This window comes from Lycium barbarum, chromosome 9 (assembly GCF_019175385.1).
Source record: "Lycium barbarum isolate Lr01 chromosome 9, ASM1917538v2, whole genome shotgun sequence".
Classification (NCBI taxonomy): Eukaryota; Viridiplantae; Streptophyta; class Magnoliopsida; order Solanales; family Solanaceae; genus Lycium; species Lycium barbarum.
In genome coordinates, this window is record NC_083345.1 from 1,062,865 (window position 1) to 1,083,697 (window position 20,833).

A 20,833-nucleotide genomic window follows, 5' to 3' on the forward strand; every position below is an offset into this window, starting at 1 on the left:
AACACAATTATATCTATATGTTATTGAAATTAAAAGACGCTAGAAAATGCCAAATTCGGTGTCAGAAAAACGAAAAGTAAGCTGCTCGCATCTATATAATTTTCATGTAAGTACATAACCACGTAAGCAACTCACCTTACATAGTATTCACGTGGGCTCTTTTACTGATTTATGCATCATTAGCATTGTTTTTCTAAGATGGTCGGAAGATGAGTTTTTCTCTTTTCTTTATCTTAAGTGGTGTCACGTGAATATTATGTAAGATGAGTGGTTGAAGTGGCAACCTAGCTACTTTGTGTTTCCGTGACTACTTTTAATAGAGTTTTTATTTTACGTGATGTATAGACACAGTCTAGTTAGCTATTTCTAACAAAAAATAATTTTATGATTGTGATGCAATAAATTGAAAGTTGAAGGAACATCCGTGAAATTAACCTCCTCCTTGGTCTGAGGGAGGTAATTTGGAAAATGTACCAGTGAATAAGTTGCTCAAGTTTAGTTCTTTGGAATAACAAAAAAGAAAAGTTACTTACCCCACTTACCTCTCGAGATGCATTTGCTTTCTTGTTTAAAATTAATTTAGTTGTAGAAAATTTTAAAAAGAAACATTGGATTCAGCTTTTTTGAGTTAAATTAACATATTAGCAATGAGCAGGGGCTTTCTTCTCTCTTTTCCAGATATTCCTCTGTTCTTGTCGCAAAGCCTTATACTTCATATACATGGAAAGAATAATTTCACTTTCCTTGCTAAATATAGTTTAAAACTCCTATTTTTGATATAGAAAGATGACCAATATGAAGTCATAAAGTGAATATCGTAAGACGTAAGGGCTGACCAGAGGTGGATCCGGGACTTAAATTTTATGGGTTCAATTTTAAGATTTTTAGTATCAAACCCATTATATTTTTAAAGTTATGAGTTCATATCTACTATTTATTGCTATTTTAGTAATTTTTTATACATAAATTCATGCTCCGTGTCGAAAGTTTGGAGTTCAATTGAACCCCAAACTACAAGCTTAAGAAAAAGATTGATTGTGCACATAGCTTAAGAAAAAGAAAGACTTCTTGCACGTATCAAAAGTATCTCTTAAACTTGTGGTTTTCAATATGTCTAAGACATTTTTGCAACTGTAAGAGCACGCCAAGAAGGTTAAAATTTCAAATATGGAAAGATGTCGTCCTTCTTGAAACTGACTCAAAAGTCAGAAGTGCCACGTAAAAATGCAGGCGGTCTTGATCATTTGAAAATGTTCCAAGACGGATCAAAATGTTGAGTAAACGCTGAAATCACTAGGTGGAGTTAGGCAGTTGGTCGCTCGTCCAAAAATATTTACTGCCTCTATCCAATATACACAACATATACATATATTATACATATTCCGATTTTTATTATAGGGTGGATGCGTCTTTATGTTAACTTCTCAAAATAATATAAAAAGTTGCTGAGATGGAAAAACCAAGCAAAGGAAGTATCCAAAAGTGTTTTGAGGTAACAGAGACCATTGAGATCATTAATGCCAGTGATAAAGCCAAGGCAGCTCAAAAATATATAAACTATATATGACTGATTTTATCGATGTTCTAGAATAATATGAATGTAAGATCTCAACCAGTACAACAGATTGCATAATCCGGGTGAGAATATTTATCATAACTACTTGTGTAACACTAGTATAAGCTTCTTTAATTCACTATGTACACCTCAAGGAGATGCTGAATTTTACAAACACTGTTGTGTGTTGTGAGGAAGTTCAAAACAAGCTCTCACTGGGGTTGGGGTCGCGATTGCACGATGAAAATCTCGTTACCAACTAAACATCCTTCAACATCTTGAGGAGAACCAAACTTACGCTCTAAGTAGAAACCAACAGCGCCAAGCCTCTGACCAAGCTGACGCCTGAAAACGGGGTCGGTCGTTAAAGGTTTCTTGCTATAATCCACAGTCAAATGAATAACTTCTCCATCAGCAGGAGAATTTCCACCCACAACCATCTCCTCACTAAAGTTCGCGAATGCCAGTGTTCGCACTGTGTCATCAAATTTACCACTAGACAAACGCCATGGTGTACCCCTCGTTCCCGAAGCGAGCGTTTCACCGAGTCCAGGTGCCACCTCAGCCTCAACAAAGTTATGGTTGTTATCCGTTGGGCTTAGTGTGTGGAGTACAAAAGACAAATCCGGTGAAAGCATTTCTTGCACTAGCACGGCCATTGTAGCATCTTTCTGAGGAACACCAGCAGCTCTACGGCTTAGTACTGCTCTTCTAGTATATAACGAGGCCCAAACGCGAGCTACAGCATGTCCAAACCTTATAGGATCTGAAGGGCTAACATTAGGAATCGAATCATAAAGTCCGGCTGCTGACATCCCGGCCAAGTCCTCGACATTAGCACTTGACCGCACTATTAAACGTGCATTACTGGGAAATACTTTTCCTAAGCTTTCAATGACATCTTGTCCGGGCATGAGAGAAGATATTAACTTCTGGAGATCCTCACAGTGTTTATCAAGTTCGCCACCATCAATTTCAGCTGTTTCTATTTGATCGACAAGGGATGTGAAGGTTTCCATTAACTTATTCGTTTTTAATGCCGTTTCCATGGAACCAAACGGAATAACTGCTCCAGCAGGAACTTTAAATGAAGCTGGCGCCCCTTGGTCACTATAAACTGCGATCAGATAGACCATCAGAAAAGAAAAACATAAAAAAGAGGCAAAGAAGAGATGTTGCACCAATGGCATCACTATGATAAGCTAAATGCAAAAATTAATTCCAATCAGTGTTGGCCTACATCACAATTTAGCTATGTATAACAAGCATAGTTATATTTTGCCTTTTATTCCTTATTATAAGATTAATGGTAATGGTTAATCTATAGGAAAGGCGAGGGACAGAATTTTTAACTGCAAAGGAAAAAAAAAATCAAGAATAGAAACAGAGCAAGAACATTTACTTGAAATGTTCATTTTTAAATAATTCATCTGGTGTTCGTTAAGCAACTGCTTTTGGTGAGAAGTGCTAATCAATTTGAAAAGCACTTTTGAGCAGCAATTAGCATTTCGCCAAGCTTTTAAGAAGTCCTTTTAAGCTACTTTTCCAGCTTCTGCTTCTAATCAAAAGCACTTCTTGTTCTCCAAAAAAACTTGGTCAAACACCGCAATTTTGAAAAGAGCTCTTTTTTTGGAAAAAGAACACTGTTGGCCTTGGAGAAGCTTTGGCCAACAGGCTATAAGAACAAGATAATAATAGTACTGGATGATATTACAAGAGGGCTATCCTGCGAAGAACCAAGACTACCTTTAGTAGAAGAAGTGGCCAGTGAAGCTAATTGAGCACAAGAAGCAGCTTTTGCACCAGAGCTTTGTATATCTGCATCAACAAGAGGAATAACACCGCTGGTAGATCCGACCTGTAAGTAGAACGTTGGCAGCTTCATAATCAAGTGATAGAAAAATAGAGAAAAAAGAATAAAGAGAAAGCAAGGTGAGAAAAGAGGGGTGCAACAGAGCTGCAGCCGACATATATTTGTACAAAAAGGTTATTTGCAAGAAACCAGTTATTTACCTGAGATGATTTGACATCAATTGAGGAAGCGCCATTGTCTGACGAGGCTGCACCTGCAGAAGAAGCGGTACTTGAAGAAGGTTTATTTGGAGAAACATCAGGGCGACTTTCTGATGAAGAAGCAGTTAACTTTACACCAGTTGATGATGCCTCTAACCTGAAAAACAAAGGGAAAAAAACAAAGAAAATTAAGAACAACATAAAGAAAAAAAAACAGCACTTTTGGCTTCCCAAAAGATTGCCAAAGAGGCTAGAAATCAATGAGAGAAAGGTTTGAAGAAAATAACCTCACAAATTTTCCTATTAGTTGTTTTACATCAGAAACTTTGTCATCATCATCGCAGGTCACAAAAACTACCTTTTCCTGCAATCAAAAGCATGTTACACTTTTACAACTAACACTCATAAAAGGAAACCTATAATTATCTTTTTGTAGATGGGGGCAAAATTTGGAACTCGCCTGCCGGGCCCTAACACCTAGATGAGATAAATGAGGTAGCTCTTGTAGAAGTACAACTCCCGATATGTTACTTCCTGCTGCAGTCACCTGCAAGATGGTCAACAACGTCATTCAGTATCCTGCTCTGAGTAATACATAAGTTTCTAATGGCTTAGAAAGAAACCAATTATTTACCTCTTCATCTCCATCAGCTTTATTCACTACAAGAATAACAGGTCCTGTTGCAGATGATGGTAGAGTCCCCGGGATAATTCTGTCAACCTGAAATGTCAGTAATCAGTAAACATATACTCCAGTTATGGATACGAGCAGCAATACATAAAAACTCGTTTAGGTAGACCTTGAATAACTTTTCAGAAAGAGAAATATGCAATTAACAGCATAGAGTTAAGGTTAAAACAACAGGATAGACGAAATCAGAGAAAATGACAAAATGGTCCCTACGCGCTTAATAGTTTTGATCCTTTAAGTTTGCCAAAAGTAACCACTTTTAGTGTCCGTCAAATATTTGTCAAATCCTAAAATATGCATCCCATCAAATCCTAAAATATGCAACACCAAAAACTACAATAGATATAAAAACTAGAAGAAATTACACCTCAAAAAGTTGCACCAGACTCTCGAAATAAATTTAAAATAGCAGACTACAAGAGTTGTACCTCTAAATGTGAGTTCCCGCTAATTTCTCTTTTTTCTTCATAGTTCCCGTTAAATCTAACAGCTAGAATTCCGTATATATTTGACGGTGACTAAAAGTGTCAAGGCAAACTTAAAGGACCAAAACTGTTAAGTGCATACTTAAGGGACTATTTTGAACATACCCTCAGAGATAGGGACCATTATTGTCATTTTCTCGGCAAAATCACACTGCAAAAATTAGCATGCAGATCAACCTATGTGCTTCCCTACTTGTAGCAAACTAACCTATTCTGTTGTGCAAATACCAGCTAGAGCGGTAAATATATAAGCTAAATTGCTGGAACAAGAAATTAATAATACAACACGCACCTGTATTAGCTGTCCAAAAGCATCTCCTGGGACGAGAACATCAAATCCCGAAGACCCGATTGTCCTTCTAACAGCCTTCAAAAGTAGAGTAGCAAGCTTGGAAACTTGAAAAACCACACTACAAATGACATGTATTTTAAAAAGTTAGGCACTTATTAACTTGTAGTAACATCTTCCAGTCACAGAGAGAAATAAGAAGAATAAGATTGGAGCAACACTATTCAGAAAAATAAAATATTTGTCTAATCATACCCCGCTCGAATTTCGGCTTCGGTGAATGTTCTCACGGTATTTTCAGGAATCCCCAAAGATTTTCCTAAAACCTGCAAGACCACCAACTCCATTGAAATTCCCGTTTATATGTCTCTTCACTAACAAGCATGTCAATGACACTGAATAAAATAAGCGCTGATGTAGGAAAAAGATTTCCTGCCAACCAAGTTAGTCAACCCCTATCATGATGTGGTACAAATGTAAATGTCCAGTTTTGATAGCTTACGGGTAGAAGTGGAAAGGATCGGATCGAATATAGGTGGGTTGAAAACAGGTTAAACAAAACGGATAAAATATGATGTTACACATCGTATTGGGGCAGGATGGATGAAATGGAGGCTCGCTTCCGGAGTGCTAAGTGACAAGAAGGTGCTACCACAACTTAAGGGCAAGTTCTGCAAAGTGGGGGTTAGACCGACTATGTTGTATGGGGCGGAGTGTTGGCCAATTAAGATCTCTCACGTTCAAAAGATGAAAGTTGTCGAGATGAGAATGTGAGATGGATGTGTGGGCACACCAGGAGTGACAGGATTAGGAATGAGGCTATCCGGGACAAGGTGGGAGTAGCCTCGGTGGAAGACAAGATGCGGGAAGCGAGACTGAGATGGTTTGGGCATGTGAAGAGGGGAGACACAGATGCCCCAGTGCGGGAGTGTGAGAGGTTGGGCATGGATGGTTTCAAGAGAGGTAGGGGTAGGCCGAAGAAGTATTGAGGAGAGGTGATTAGACATGACATGGCGCAGTTACAGCTTACCGAGGACATGACCTTAGATAGGAGGGTTTGGAGGACCCAGATTAGGGTAGAAGGCTAGTAGATAGTCTCGTTTATCCTTCCATATTAGTAGTCACACTATGGCGCTATAATTTCTTGTGCTTTGATTTCTACTATTATCTGTTATTTCCTGTACTTTGATTATCTTACTTTCGTTATTTGCATTTCCATATCTCTTTGAATTTCTCGGCCTTATCTGACCTCTTTTTATGCTTTCTATTGAGCCGAGGGTCTTTCGAAAACAGCCGTCCTACCTTGGTAGGAGTACGGTCTGCGTACACTCTACCCTCCCCAGACTCCACATGGTGGGATTTCACTGGGTTGTTGTTGTTGTTGTATAAAATATCCGACCCGCCCATATTTAACATAGATAAAAAATGGGTTAAATGACGGATAACATGGATATCCATATTATCCATGGTTTCAAGAACAGTCAGGTGAGAAGACAAGCTAAAAGCCAAAATAACCTTAGACTCTCAGAAAGCAAGAACTCATGAAAATTAAAATAACAAGCCAAACAAATAGGTATCGATAATATGGATATCCATATAATCCATTTGGATATCCATTTTTAGTGGATAACATTCATACTTGATCCATTTTTAAAAAGGTTGGTTATCCAACCATGTCTAATAGGTTGGATTTTTCAAACTGCCTTGTTATGTGTTACTTGAGCCGAGGATCTTTCGGAAACAGCCTCTCTATCTCCACGAGGTAGGGGAAAGGTCTCACTCTATCCTCCCCAAACCCCACCTATGGAATACACTGGGTTTGTTTTTGTTATTGTTGTTGTTGTCTAATGGGTCAGATTGAATGGTTACTTGTTCTTTTTTTACCATTTTACCAGCCCTACTTACAGGGATGCCCCATATAACGGAGGAGTTTTAAAAAATAAAAATTACAAACTACAGGATAATAACAAAACAACTTAGAATAATAGAAAAAGTGATAAGTCTATAGGCCAGTTCTGTGTTCTGACGAAATTTCTTTTCCAGAAAGCTGTTATACCTGTACTTTTTCAGGGAATATTTGGAGAAGTGTCTCGGAATACTCTTCAGTTAACCTCCGACTTCTATCAAGAGTCGCTTTTAGTCTTAATGCCCATATAGTCTTACCATCTTCACTGCCTTCAGTAAAGATAAGCACAAAAAAATTCAGGATTGCTCATACATTCTTGATTGCACATAGGATAAATCATTAATGACAATAAGATACCTTCATTTTCTAAAAAAATATTAATAAAAAAGGATACCTTCATTTTCTGAAATGCCCCTTTCTTTCCACGACAAAAGTTCATTTCCAACAGCTTTGCATTCCTCGGGCTTCCAACCAGATAGACGTAGCTGTTGGATTCCAATTGTAAGCGCTCCAATTGGATCATTCCAAGAGTAAACATTTTTCTGGGTTACATTCTCTGCTAGCCAATCAGCTCCTCCCGAAGCTTCAATGGCGTTCACAAACCTATATATTTTGAAGAAAATTTCTTAGCTCGGGACAAAAAGATTGTAGTAACCGTAAATGGGAAGTATATAAAACATATGCAACAATGCTCAAATAAAGAAGAGAAACCATCAAGACAATAAAAAACTTTTATGTTTCTCCATACATATCTGGCATTCAGAGTATATACCTGCTCAAAAGAACAAATGAATAGTCTTCGAGCCCAATCTCGCAGAGACGCCACTGGACAATGACAAGTTGGAAGTATTAGATAATTCAAGTACTTGGAATCAATAACGACTTTAATCGCCTGTTTGGCCAAGCTTCTCCAAGGCCAAAGGTGCTTTTTTTTGGATCTTTTCCAAAAAAAAAAGAAGTGTTTTTTTTTTTTTTTTTTTTTTCAAAGTTGAGGTGTTTGGCCACAAGCTTTTAGGAGAAAGAAAAAGTGTTTTTGAGTAGAAGCGGAAGCTGTTTTCAGGAAGCTGAAAAAAGTAGTCTCTCCCCAAAAACACTTTTGAGAAAATACACTTAGAAGCACTTTTTAAAAGCTTGGCAAAACACTAATTGCTGCTCAAAAGTGTGTTTCAAATTGATTATCCAAACACAAACTACTTCTCACCAAAAGCACTTTTTTGAAAAAAGCACTTTTCAAAATAAGCTACTTTTAGAAGCTTGGCCAAACAGGTTAATAAGTACATTTAAGCAATTCATACCTTCTGGCGCATAGCTATCGAAGCATCCGGAGCATCATTTCGGAGGCCACTTTCAAGACCCTTGACAATTACTTCACGAAGAGCATTCAGAGAGTTGATAGTCCTAACTAGAAATCCAGTCTTTTCAGTCTCTGAAACATTATTTTTTTCATCCAATCTAGCCAATTCCTAGGAGAGACGCCAAAACCAGAATAAACATCAGTTTTAATAATAGGAATTACTCAATAAAGAGATCCTTGCTTAGAGGAAAAATCAAGAGACAAACACTAGTGCATTAATCTCCGCCAATAGGAAAGAGATATTTAATGCCAAAAGAACAAAGCTTAAATAGGTTTTAAATCCTGACTTTAGGTGGATTAAATAATCTACATTTAGGGTTGTGATATTAATTTGTATGTCATGCAAAGATCATTCACTTAAAATCTCCGTAGTTCTAGAATAAGTGGTGTTGGGTAATGGTTAAGTTACAGGAAAAACTAGGTTGGCAAAAACTCACTATATCACATCCAAGCCAAATATATGTGCATAACTATCTAACTAACAGTTTAAACTACATTCATTATTTATAAAAAAAAAAAAAAAAAAAAAAAAGAAAGACAGACCCAGCTATAGTTAAAAATCTCATTGTATTCGTAAAAGTTTGGACCTAGTCTTAGGTAGAGCTATCGCAAAAACAAAACACTTACCTGTTTGGACTCCAAGAATGATGAAAGCATTGATAAGCTATTTCCATCGAGCGATTCTCTTATAGATTCCAGTTGTTCATCAAGACTGAAAAGAAAGAACAGAAAAATTGTCATGTCAAGCAAATTTCATTTTCCAGCGTACAAGTACTTCTATGGAAAGTTGGAAACATAGCGACTTTTCTGCAGAAATCAAATATTTTGAAACAATTAACAGATTAAGGTCATACCTCCCAGCATTGAAGAAGTCTTTTAGTTCAGTGTGGAAAATCTTGAATTGTTCTACAAATGCCTCATTATATTGCCCAGGTCTTTTGGTAATTCTATCGAGCATTGCTGCTGTGGATACTAGATCTTCAGGGCCAGCATTTCTGTGCAGCTTGTTTTGTATAGTATGTTTGATTTCTTGCTGAAGGACATTTTTTCAAATAGCGAGGAAAGGTAAATATTGCATAATAAACATGAAAATATTGAAAATGCAAAGGAAAATTAAAAAAGAAAACATTTGGTAGCTGCTCAAATTTCAACCTTAAGATCATGTGGAATATCATTCCTATGAGCGATGTCCCTGATTCTCGTTAAAGGAACTGATTGAGTGAATTCAGCTTTAAAAGAAGGCAGGCACGGCTGCATCTTGCGGATTACAAGTATTTCCTGCATATAATTAAGCAAAAACTTTTCTAAGCCACTCATAAAAGAGTAAGGCAACCAAAGCTCGTGAAGAAGAGACATAACAAAAATTAAATAAGCGTAATGAGTGAACCTGAAGTGAAGTGTCGTTCCTACTCAAGACTTTTTCTACTTCACGAAATATAAGCCTGGAAATCTCTGCATGTCTATTTGGTCGATGGTGGCCCCCATCTTCAAGGCAAGGAATTTGCCCTGTGTTTATCCACTGCACTCAAGAGTAATTATTCAGTAGAGATAGAAATGAATCAAATCAAATAGGTCATCGAAAATTATACAAGACCTTTAGATAGACAGCTGCGTACGTGAGAGCCTCCAAGCGATTTGAACTATCCATGTTTTCAACAACTAGTTCTCGAACAACCTCGAGCTAAAAAATAGTAAAAATTGAAGACACTTAATTAAAAAGCGATATAGACAAAAGTAAAAGATAACTAAATTCATGTGGGAACGGGTAAAAATAACCTAAAGTTAATGGTAAATGACAGTTCTACCATTCTTATTGACATCAATGAAAAACAACTTAACCTGACCACACTAACATTCGCTGCCGTGTAACTATCTCAAGATATATCATCGTACTGATATTTAAGAAAAAATCAACCATTAAATAAGGCAAAGGATAACAATAATCCAAATCTAATAGCAGAGATACACTGTGATGCTATCTTGCACTGAGGTAATTCTTTTACGACACAGTCAATTTCCAGAATGCAACCATGCCATCAAGACGAGATCTAATCCATCTTCTTACCTTCCGCCACCAATTCCGAGCATTCTTATCACCTTCGACGAGCTTTAGGGAAATCCCGGTAAGGCCTGATGTGTCCCACTTCCTTTTTTTTTCAGAATCCAGCTCATCCTTTGAACGTACAAAAGATGCAGACCTCCCTTGCCATTGCTCCACAAACGGACTTGTTACTACGTCCCCAACAGCAGCCTGGCTATTAATTGTAGCTCCGTTATCACTAGCCTCTTTTCCTTCCTTCTCTACCTTAAATGAATCCAATGACAACAAATTCACAGGCTCGTCTGTCGAATTCCATTTACAAACCAATTCAAAGCTTCCTCCTTCTGGTAGCTTCAAGATCCGATTACTTCCGTTTTCCCATAACATATTCTTGTCCTTACCAACAATTACAAACTTATACTCGAGCTTCTCACCAGATCGTAATTCCAATTCGCCAATCCATCCGTTTTCTGTCCAATCCATCATTATATTCTTCTTCCAGGACCCTAATTCTTTGGCCGATCCCAGAACTGCAATGTGCTCCCCAAATTTAACTTGGTGATCAAGCCGAAAACGTAGCTGAACCTTCTGACTAGCTGATTCAGACTTCATGTTTTCCCTGCACCGGGAAAAAATTTTAGTCAAGCAAAAACCGCTATTCTTGAATCAGTGAAATAACAACAATGATTTTGCTGAAATGCATAATATAATTGGTGTATAATAGAATAAGTAATGACTTGAAACAGTTGGAGACTATTGTAGCAAATCTCTTTGGAGTTTATCAGCCAGGAACCCCTCCCCTCAAAGCCCTGATCACTTTAGATGGAAATTTTGTGGCCTATACCCATGAATTGTAATAAAGAAGCTAATTACTGACAGAAGTTTGAAGGCAAGAATATCATTCTATAGCTTTACAAAGGAGTTGACTTTACATTCAAACACTTACTTCCCTTTTGATGCGGACCTTGAATTTGCAAAACCATGAAATTCTAACCTTATAAAGGAAAGATTATGATTATTCTGCTTGGTGCATTTAGGGGAGGAATTTATTGAAGAAATTTCTACATATACAAATGGAAAAAAATGATAAAACATCCAAGAAACAGACTTCTGCTACTTAGACTTATTAATTAAGTTATAGAATTTTGTATAGAATATCAAATAAAAATGATTCCATTTCAACCAAGGATAGCTTTGCCAAGAAAACTGGAAACAAGAATACCTTGAAAGTGGACGCCACGAAATTTACAATCATTTTAAGAGAGAATACTCACAAATCTTTTCAACTACGTTAAGCCAGACACAGAGAACTGCAGAAATACAAAAAGAAATAATTTTTGCAAAGTAACAGCTATAGATGAAGAAGTAAATGCTTTCAAGACATCAAGCAGGAAACTGCCGGCCTTTTTCCCTTTCTCTTTGAACAATTATTTCCCTTAACCTCACACTTACAAGCAAAATTTCACTAGCACGCCCCTAACTTCTCATTTTATCAGAACTAAAAATAGCTTTGGTCTGTACATATTGATTGCAAGCATGCAAAATCAAATCAACAAAAACCAATGAGGCAGGAGCCAATATAGAAACTTTAACTCAGAAGACAGTGGAACTTCACAGTACCAAATGTCTAGAAGTACCATAGCCATATTAACACTATAGTTTCACATTACTCACTGCATTTCCTATCTCCTATTCAGGCTTCGAAGACCCTATATAACCACACGCCAAGTTACTCTCTCCCAAATCAACTGTATTTGGCTGACTTTGAGGTCAAAATTACAAAATTTTGAACATCAAACTCCATTTTTCTCCAAACTATTAACACACACACACTCTTCTTTTTCCAAATTATAAAGAATTTAGGTGAAAGTTTTGATCTTTAGTGTTGATCTTTAATAGTACAAGTTAAGCTTAACAATTTGATATCATATTAATTTTTCTCCAAACTATTAAATATTCAAGATGAAAATTTTGGGCTTTAGAATCAAACTTAAAGACACCTAAAAATGGACAGCTTTCTCATAAATTAATCTAAACACATACACATACACATGAAAGTTTTGAGCTTTAATTCAAACTAAAAGATAAAAATGGACAGAAAGACAATAAAATAAATTCAAATGAAAAAGAATACCTGGTTTCAACAGAAGAAACTCCACAAACAATTCCATTACTCCTTCCTTTAACCCAACTATCCATCAAAAAACCCAAATTTCTTCTAGGCAAACAGGTCACACCAGGTTCAAACAAAGTCAATTTTTTCACACTAACAACATTAAATTTCTTCAAAATATTGTTGTGGGGTTGTCTCTTTTTCCCATTTAGAGCTAAATAACAGTGTGACAAATGCAAAGAATCCATTATCAAAACACATTAACAGTGAAGTTTGTGTTTGTGCTGATTCTTGAAATTGAAATTTAAGACATAAAAAGAGTAGCTTTTTGAGGTAGAGTGGAGTGGAGTTAAAGAGAAGTATAGAAGTACAAATTCCTAGGAGAGATCTTGAAAAATTATTATTAAGGAAAAAAAAAAGAATATTGGGATCAAACAATTATGGGATTGTTGTAAAAAAAGGACCCTCCATTTGTGGATACTGGATAGGTGTTGTTATTGCATAACAGTCACATGGCAATTCTTAGATCTTTTTTCCTTAAAAATCTTCTTCTATTCTAATATTTCCTCCGGATGAAAAAATGTCCACTTAATCTTTTTTTGGGTAAAAAAAAAAGTTCACTTATTAAATTAAGAATCAATTAACTTTATCTTTCTAAATTTACCCATATTAAGTGTTATGTGATCAAATCTCAATGTCTATTTAATTAGTGATAGTTTAGTCAATTTATATTTTTTTTTCTTGAAGTGAATAGTTTTTTAAGGGTTGTGCAAATGATCAAGTAGACTTTTTTTTTTATTCGGAGAGAGTAATAAGTAAGATTTTTTTATTCACAGCTGTAGACTCAGAGAGATAGTTTGTTTTTTTAAAATAAAGAAATTACAAAAGAATGAAGTTAATGTAGGTGGCAATGTTTTATAATGTATCTTTAAAGCATGTATGAAAAATTGTGATGAGGAAAATTGAATGTACAAATAATAATGGTTTTATAAGAGTTTTGGAGTGGTTAATCCATTGTTTTGGAGTGGTTAATCCATTGATCATTCTCAATATTCAAAAAATTTACTTGCATTCGGTGTTTATTTCAAACGGATAATGCAAAATATATGTCTGTCAATCGCAAATTTGTCACTTAATCATTGTTAGTTGGTTTGTACATTTTTTTTTTAACTGCTATGCTAAAATGATCGGTTTAATGTTAACGTCATATGCTAAATATTTATCCCAAAATATGCCTCCAAGGGAAATCTCCCATCATTTGGGGATGTATTCTACTTATTTATTAATATTAATATTAATATTATTATATATATTATATATTATATTAATATTAATAATAAGTGAAGGTTCCTTGGACGACGAATGGTAAAACAGTCATTTGACTCAAAAATTCATTCTGATGACTTTATTTGGCTTTTTCAATGACACGTGTTTCTAACTTGGTTATTATTAATTATATTATATTTATTATATATTAATATTATATATATTATATTTTTATTTATTATTATTATTATTAATTATTATTAATAATAAGTGAAGGTTCCTTGGACGACTAATGGTAAAACAGTCATTTGACTCAAAAATTCATTCTGATGACTTTATTTGGCTTTTTCAATGACACGTGTTTCTAACTTGGTAATTTGTGGGACGGCTCGTTTAACCTTCCCAAACCACCGTACACGTGTGCAATTTACTTGGTAATTTAAATGGTATGACTTTTTAACTTTTCCAAACCATTGTACACGTGTGCAATATTGTTGTCAGACTGCTTAATTTGGTCTTTCTTTTTTGTAGAACTTATCATTGGCCTTTCTCTATTTGACAGAGATAGTAAAATGGAGGTTATCTTTTGTGTTGACTCTAATTTTTGTTTTCTCTTCCCGCTCATTTATTTATTTATTATTGGTTTTATTTCTGACTTTCTGCTTGCTTCGAAAAAGGCAAAATTTTAGATATTTTCTTCTCTTATGTTTTGTTAGGCCATACTTGTGTTTCAATGTGAGTATAATTTTTGGGGTTAGTGTTTTCTGATTTTGACTGAGTTATTCTTTCTGCCGAGAATTTGTCAATTGCTGTTCCAAGTTTTCGGGTTTGTGCTTTGTTTTGTCACTTAGTTACGTATTTCTATTAATGGTTGTACAATTTCCATTTCACAGGCTTTTGAAATTGAAATTTGCTCTACGTGTTGAAAGCAGTCAATACCCCGACTATAGGAGGTAATTTCCGCTGCCCTAATACTATGTTTCCAGCTATATCCATATTTTATTATTTTTTTTATTATTTTTAATTGTATGGGTGTGTGTGCTGTAGGAATATATTAAATTTTAACTATGACAAAAAAAAATTGTTTAACCAATGAGAACACAATTTCCTATTCGACTATGTTTTGCTATGACTATAAATAAAGCTCAAGGTCAGACACTAGGTTCCGTAGGAATTTATTTACGTGAACCTGTCTTTTCACACGGTCAACTTTATGTTGCTTTATCAAGAGCAAAAAGTTCAGGCTATGTAAAAATGTTAATCTGACCCGCAACAGCAGACGACCCTGATGACCATTCTACCTACAATATAGTGTATAATGAAATTATTCACAAAGCATTCTCTTAGGACTTTTGAAGAGCTACTAACTATTGATACAACATATGTAAGTTATTAGTTGCATTTATATTTTTCATCAGCGGCTCCCTTCATCATGTTCTTTCATTGTTTACCCCACTTTAATTATTTTTCAGGGTATAAAAAATATATGCAAACCAGCGGAAGGTTCTCACCGAAAGATAAAATATTTGAACATGATCTTTCAAGATGAACAGGTACTTCCTTCTTTTGGCAAAATCAATTGTTTGTATCTTAATTTTACATAACATTTCTAAATCAATTGCTTACATTGCCTGTGTATGTCTCTTCCGCTATTTCCTTATGAATCGCTCACAGAAAGACCAGATAAAAGCTATTGTTTACGGTGATGAAATCCCCTGTTATAAAGACTTGTTCAAACTGTTCCATACCTATTTGATAACGGGTGCGTGCATACAAGTACCAAATTTGAGATGTGAAAGACCTTTGCTTACGTTTGAGTGGGTTATCGACAAAAAAACCATAGTTGATCCAATTGAAAAAGATAGCCCAGATGAGGATGAGTTGCCACCACCCACAAAGCTGAATCTTACGTCATTTCGAGACATCAATAATCAGGCCTCCCAGTCTACCAAAGAACAGCTTAAGGACGCAGAATTTAGTATGATTATTTTACTTCTTTTATCACTAAATATGCACTTTAACACAGGCTGTTAAAACTATCTTTTCACACATTCGTTTATTGAATACAAATTGTTTGCCAATAGATGTACTCATAATTGTTGTCCGTTGCTTCCCACCAAGGTTTGTTGCAAAAGTGCAGAAAAGATTGCAAGAACTCATTCCATCGATACCGAGTAAGTGCATTTGCAAACTTTTCAGAATCCTTATTATTTTACAATTAAAAATATACAATATATTTACCATTTTAAAGTAACAGCAAACAAACTTTCACCTTCACACTCTGGAAAGAGGCTATTATTGAGGACGAAGGCAGGAAACTCCTTAGCCAATTCCAAGAACGTCCTATCATCTTTGCCAGGAGTATTGGGGTATCCAAGTACAATGGTAAGCTAAAAGAGGAACATAAGTTTGTATCTCATAAATAAAATATTATTGCAATTAATATAGATACATTACTTTGTACTTTGTTAAATAAAAGATCATGTAATTAATGTAGGTATATCGTTGACAACAAGATTTAACACAACAATACAAACTGATCCACCTTATTCCCAATGCCTACAACTGCACACATGGTATCACATTACTCCAGCCTATATTGTCCTTCATTCTTCCTAATTATTATTATCCTAAAGTTTTTAAATTTTTCCCCCGAATAGGGTCATGGAAAATAGAGAAATGCTTGCTTCTTTCAGTCTGAGGAGCACATCTGAATCTGGATCTCTTATCAGGGTTTCAGTAGATGAATAAATTGTGCCAATTGCAAATGTTCAATGACAACAGGATGTTAGTATAATTTCTATTCAGATAGTTCATAATTTCTGGCTGTACTTATCCTTATAATGATTAGTCTCATTTTCTTATAACGCAGGGGCATTCCTTCTCCATTGAGGCAAAAGTATCACTTCCAAATAAACTCAAAAGTTGCTATGTTTTACTATGTCCCAACTGCAAACAAGAAGTGAGAAGTTTAATAAAAAGAAAGTTTCAGTGTATGACTTGTAAGCAACAAAATATGTTGATTCCCAGGTACTTTTACCTCTAAGTTTACACATATGTCCATACCACTTACTTCATCCAAAAAAAGCTTACACATATGTCCAAACACAATGTTTACTACAATCTTTCTATTCCTATAAAAAAAATTGTCTTTTGAACATATACGCTTGCAGGTGCCGATTTGATGTGAATCTCCAAGATGCCTTCGGCTCAACAATTGGGATAATTATAGACAAAGAAGCAAAAAAATTATTATCCCTTACCACAGAAGAGATTTACAACCTTGCTTCAACCGAGGTAAGCATTCTAACTGAATAATTTACACATGCTCACTTTGTGATTGAACAAACAAAAAGCTAAAATATATTTCTCCCCAGGATGAGTTGCTACCAATGCAGAATATTCAAAGCAGTCGGAATCAGAACTTTTATATAATTCAAGTGAAAAAATCATTCTCCCACACTTCTCAAGCAACATTTGGAAAATTGTACATTTTTTCCTGCACTGAAAAAGGAAACATGGTACATTCTCTCCCTGAACCACCAAAAACTGACATTGAAGAAGGCGGCAAAAGGAAAAAGAAACATTTGATTTCCCTCGATGAAGAAACAAAAGTACCAAACGAGCGACGTCACTCGCTCAAGCTGAAACAAAAACTGGAGCCAACAACTCCAGTTAAAATGAAATAAAGGTCATTAAAAAGTTCTCTTTCTCATTCTTTATAATCTTCAAATATATTGTACCTTGTTTCATTCTTTCTGGTAAACAGATTTGCAGGGTAACCAACTTTCTTTTGCAATCACTTTTGGCTTTTGCAGAACAGTTCTTTTGCAGGGAAATCAATTCCATTTTGCAGCTTGCTTTTGACTTTTTGTCTTACAACTAGATATTCCGACGACATTTACATCCATCAAACAAAGGTAATAAAAATTACATTTGTTCAACTAATCTTAATTTGTTTTGCGCAGTTTACTGCTTTCTTATTTTTGGGTTTCTGTTCCTTTGAATCTATTTATTTATTTATTTATATATTGTATACTTATTAAGGCAAACGGAAAAAGTTTATACCATGCTGCAAGTGTTGTTTCTTTCCTTTGCTAGACTTCTTTGCTTGCAACAATTTTTGTACATGACAAAAGTGCAAATTGATTTTAACTCATTCAACCTTTGTCTCATAGGTATCTGGTTTCATTTTCCTTATTGCTTGCCAGTAGATTGGTGCCTATCTTCTAAAATAGGTATGATAGTAGAAGACGAAGAACTTTATTCATACTATAGTCTCCATGATGCAAAGAAACTTTCCACACTTCTCTTCTTAGAAACTTCCTATTATTGAATTTTAAGTATTAAGTATTTATGAAGAATGAAGTAGACTCCAGCAAGAGCTAAAAGAATATAGCAAAAATTGTACCTTCCCGTATCTATTCTATTTGTTATGATCAAAGCCAAGAGATCCAGCCTTAATCCAGTTAATTGATAAGTTTCTGTTTTAAGATAAACATAGACGACTCATTTTTGCTATGCTCTTTCTATTTTACCAAACTTCATATATTATGCAAAGTTTTTCTAATCATTCTTTAGAACTATATTACAGTACATCTTTGCAGACTGTAAATCTGAAAGGGAAATTAAGGCTTTTGATACTAGGATCACAAAACAAGGACTAAAAAGGAAAGAAAAAGGTGAGGTAAAATCTGAAACTTAGATGGAAGAAAGTGTCATCGGCCTTGAGCTACTATTTGAGTGTCTAAAGGTTCCTTGAAGTGGATGTAGACATGAGAAACTTCTAGTAGTCAAGAAGTGCTTTCAACTATTAGAGTTCGTACGCTTTAGCGGTCACTGATACTTTTTTGAGCTTTAACTTTGCTGTTTATCGATTTGGTTGAAAGATACAGACTTGATCAATAAATGCTAAATTCAAGTTTTAAATGAACATGGCTTCTCTATTATTAATCATATTGAATTATTTCTAAGAAATTTTATTTATTGCCAACTATTAATCACTTGACCGACTTCGTTAAATATAAGTCCAGAACAAAAAACTTTATGAGACTGATACTGCATTTGGTCAGCTTAGGTATTACTGCACTATCAGACAAGGAAGGTTCATATTTCATGCATAAATTTATATATCTTCTCCGTCATTACTTAATATCGTGGTATGAAGTGTCCTACTTGAGCTGCACATTTTAATGACAGCAAAATGCCATTTTTGTTTCAGGTTCTTTATATGCGTACCACAGCCGACATGCTTTGAGGAAGAATGCAGGGAAATAGACAAGAAAATTCTACAAAGGTAATTAACAAGCAAAAATATTCTCGATTTCATTTGCTTCTCTTCGATGGAAGTTTGATTTTCTCAGAATGTATCTAAAGTTTTGGCCTAATACTTCTGATGATAATTGATTATGATTGATTCAATCTCTGATAGAAAAGATAAACCTTGGTCATTAAGATTTCAGAATTGTTGCACGTATCCTCGACTTTCTATGTTTAAATCTACCAAAATGGACATCATGTACTTCTCCAGGATAACTATTACCTCAGAAAATTCAGGCCATCTAAATTTTTGGCTTCACAAAATGAATGTATTAGTTGTGACTTGTAACTTCGCATGCTTGGTACTCCTTTTTCAAGTAATACCTAGATGAATCACGTGCTGCCAACAATCGCTGCTACAGTCCAGTTACATTTACAATGTAATACTATAACTTTGTTCCACTATTGAATGTACATAATATGAGGCATATTACGTTAATTTTATTTGATGGTACTGCTTCCTTTCTTTAACTCCTACTAAACAATTAAAACAAATAGGGAATTATCTTCTCGAAGTCAGATCTCTTTTGCATAATATGTATGTTGCTTTGCTGCTTCTATTTCTTGAGAATTTACAGGGAGCTTCCGTTAGATCCATAATATTGTGCTTACCTCTGTTTTGCTTTCTTTTCTTACTGTTGTACATTGAATTACGTTTAGCTCTTTGCTTTGCAAGGGTTGGTGTTTTACTATCACTTTCCTCTAATCTCTACATTTCTCTTTTCATTCTTCTGGTCTTTGACATGTAAAGCATTTCCAACTTAATGTGTTAAGTTCCAGTTTCCTATCATGATTTAGACTTATGTAATACTTTGCAGGTTTATCGGGATACTGTGCAACCAATTATTCCTATTATCTTTCAGGTTTGTCTGTATTTCTTTACATGTTTGTTTCAACTTTTTAATTTGGGCACTCATTTATTTTTCTAATAGTTAATATAATGTGCTCAATTATCTCCCCTCCTTTAGATAATTGCTACTCAATTAACTTGGTTAATGTGCTCAATTATCTCCTCTCCTTTAGATAATTGCTACTCAATTAAGTTGGTTTTGGTTTCATTCTTCACCTTTTAATTTGTACAACTCTTATGGTTTGTTAATAGAATCCTCATGCTGCTGCATGATTTTGAACTTTTATTCCAACTCTCTCAAAGATTGATGGTATACCTTAAACATTGCATTACAATTTGACTGTATTAGTTGTAACTTGTAGCAATTCTTATCTAACTTTGTATGATTTCTCTTCTCTTTTCCAGTTAATACCCAGATGCAATTTCCACAGCCGACAACAACTGGTTGAATCCAGATTGTACCCTCTTACACCAAGAACATCAAGAATTTCACAACTTTTCTCTTTCTAGCAAGCTTGGCAATGTAATAATATAACTTTGTTCCGCACAATATGAAGCATATTATGTTATGAGTAATATTTAACTTGATGGTACTGGTTCCTTTTTTTTGGTTAAAACTCCTACCAAACGAATAAGGAAGTACCTTGCAAAAGTCAGACCATTTTTATATAACAACATTCGAGCACGTGCTCGGGCCATCTAGTTTTAATATAGATAAAGAAGAAATATTTTTATGACTAAGGTGATTAATATGTTACGATGCTCGTGGATGTATCTTTTTTTGGGCTTTTAAGAAGGATGAAAGTTTTCTCTTTGGTAAGTCTCCAATCAAGGGAATGCCACAAATAATTTTTGGCTTAAACTTAACATATATTCCATTGATAGGCTCATGATTATTAGGCAAAATTAAACCCATTGTATTCCGAAATTGTGGATTCAGAAGTGATTTAT

The 20,833-nt window shown here is 35.0% G+C and overlaps 1 protein-coding gene and 1 long non-coding RNA gene across 6 annotated transcripts; one reads left to right on the plus strand and one right to left on the minus strand.

Annotated features, from left to right (window-relative positions):
* Positions 1 to 1,527: 1,527 nt before the first annotated feature.
* On the minus strand, positions 1,528 to 12,944 carry LOC132611292 (phosphoglucan, water dikinase, chloroplastic). The gene is made up of 19 exons (XM_060325716.1): positions 12,469 to 12,944; positions 10,359 to 10,953; positions 9,888 to 9,974; positions 9,681 to 9,812; positions 9,446 to 9,571; positions 9,148 to 9,326; positions 8,921 to 9,005; positions 8,235 to 8,402; positions 7,712 to 7,764; positions 7,334 to 7,542; positions 7,090 to 7,208; positions 5,289 to 5,359; positions 5,037 to 5,154; positions 4,203 to 4,289; positions 4,029 to 4,115; positions 3,856 to 3,932; positions 3,569 to 3,725; positions 3,302 to 3,413; positions 1,528 to 2,672 (listed from the first exon to the last, which is right to left on the minus strand). The coding sequence occupies exons 1-19, from the start codon at positions 12,693 to 12,695 to the stop codon at positions 1,768 to 1,770; spliced, it is 3,594 nt and encodes a 1,197-aa protein (XP_060181699.1). The 5' UTR covers positions 12,696 to 12,944; the 3' UTR covers positions 1,528 to 1,767.
* Positions 12,945 to 14,428: 1,484 nt separating this feature from the next.
* On the plus strand, positions 14,429 to 20,470 carry LOC132611165 (uncharacterized). 5 transcript variants are annotated; one of them, XR_009571490.1, is made up of 15 exons: positions 14,429 to 14,466; positions 14,607 to 14,666; positions 15,186 to 15,266; positions 15,835 to 15,887; positions 15,971 to 16,098; positions 16,211 to 16,289; positions 16,374 to 16,500; positions 16,586 to 16,743; positions 16,887 to 17,010; positions 17,091 to 17,404; positions 17,491 to 17,633; positions 17,892 to 17,951; positions 18,935 to 19,009; positions 19,851 to 19,895; positions 20,288 to 20,470. It is a non-coding gene; the product is annotated as an uncharacterized LOC132611165 (long non-coding RNA). The 5 variants fall into 5 exon arrangements; XR_009571489.1 differs by lacking the exon at positions 17,892 to 17,951; XR_009571493.1 differs by lacking the exon at positions 17,892 to 17,951 and having other exon boundaries at positions 17,537 to 17,633.
* The last annotated feature ends 363 nt before the right edge of the window (positions 20,471 to 20,833 follow it).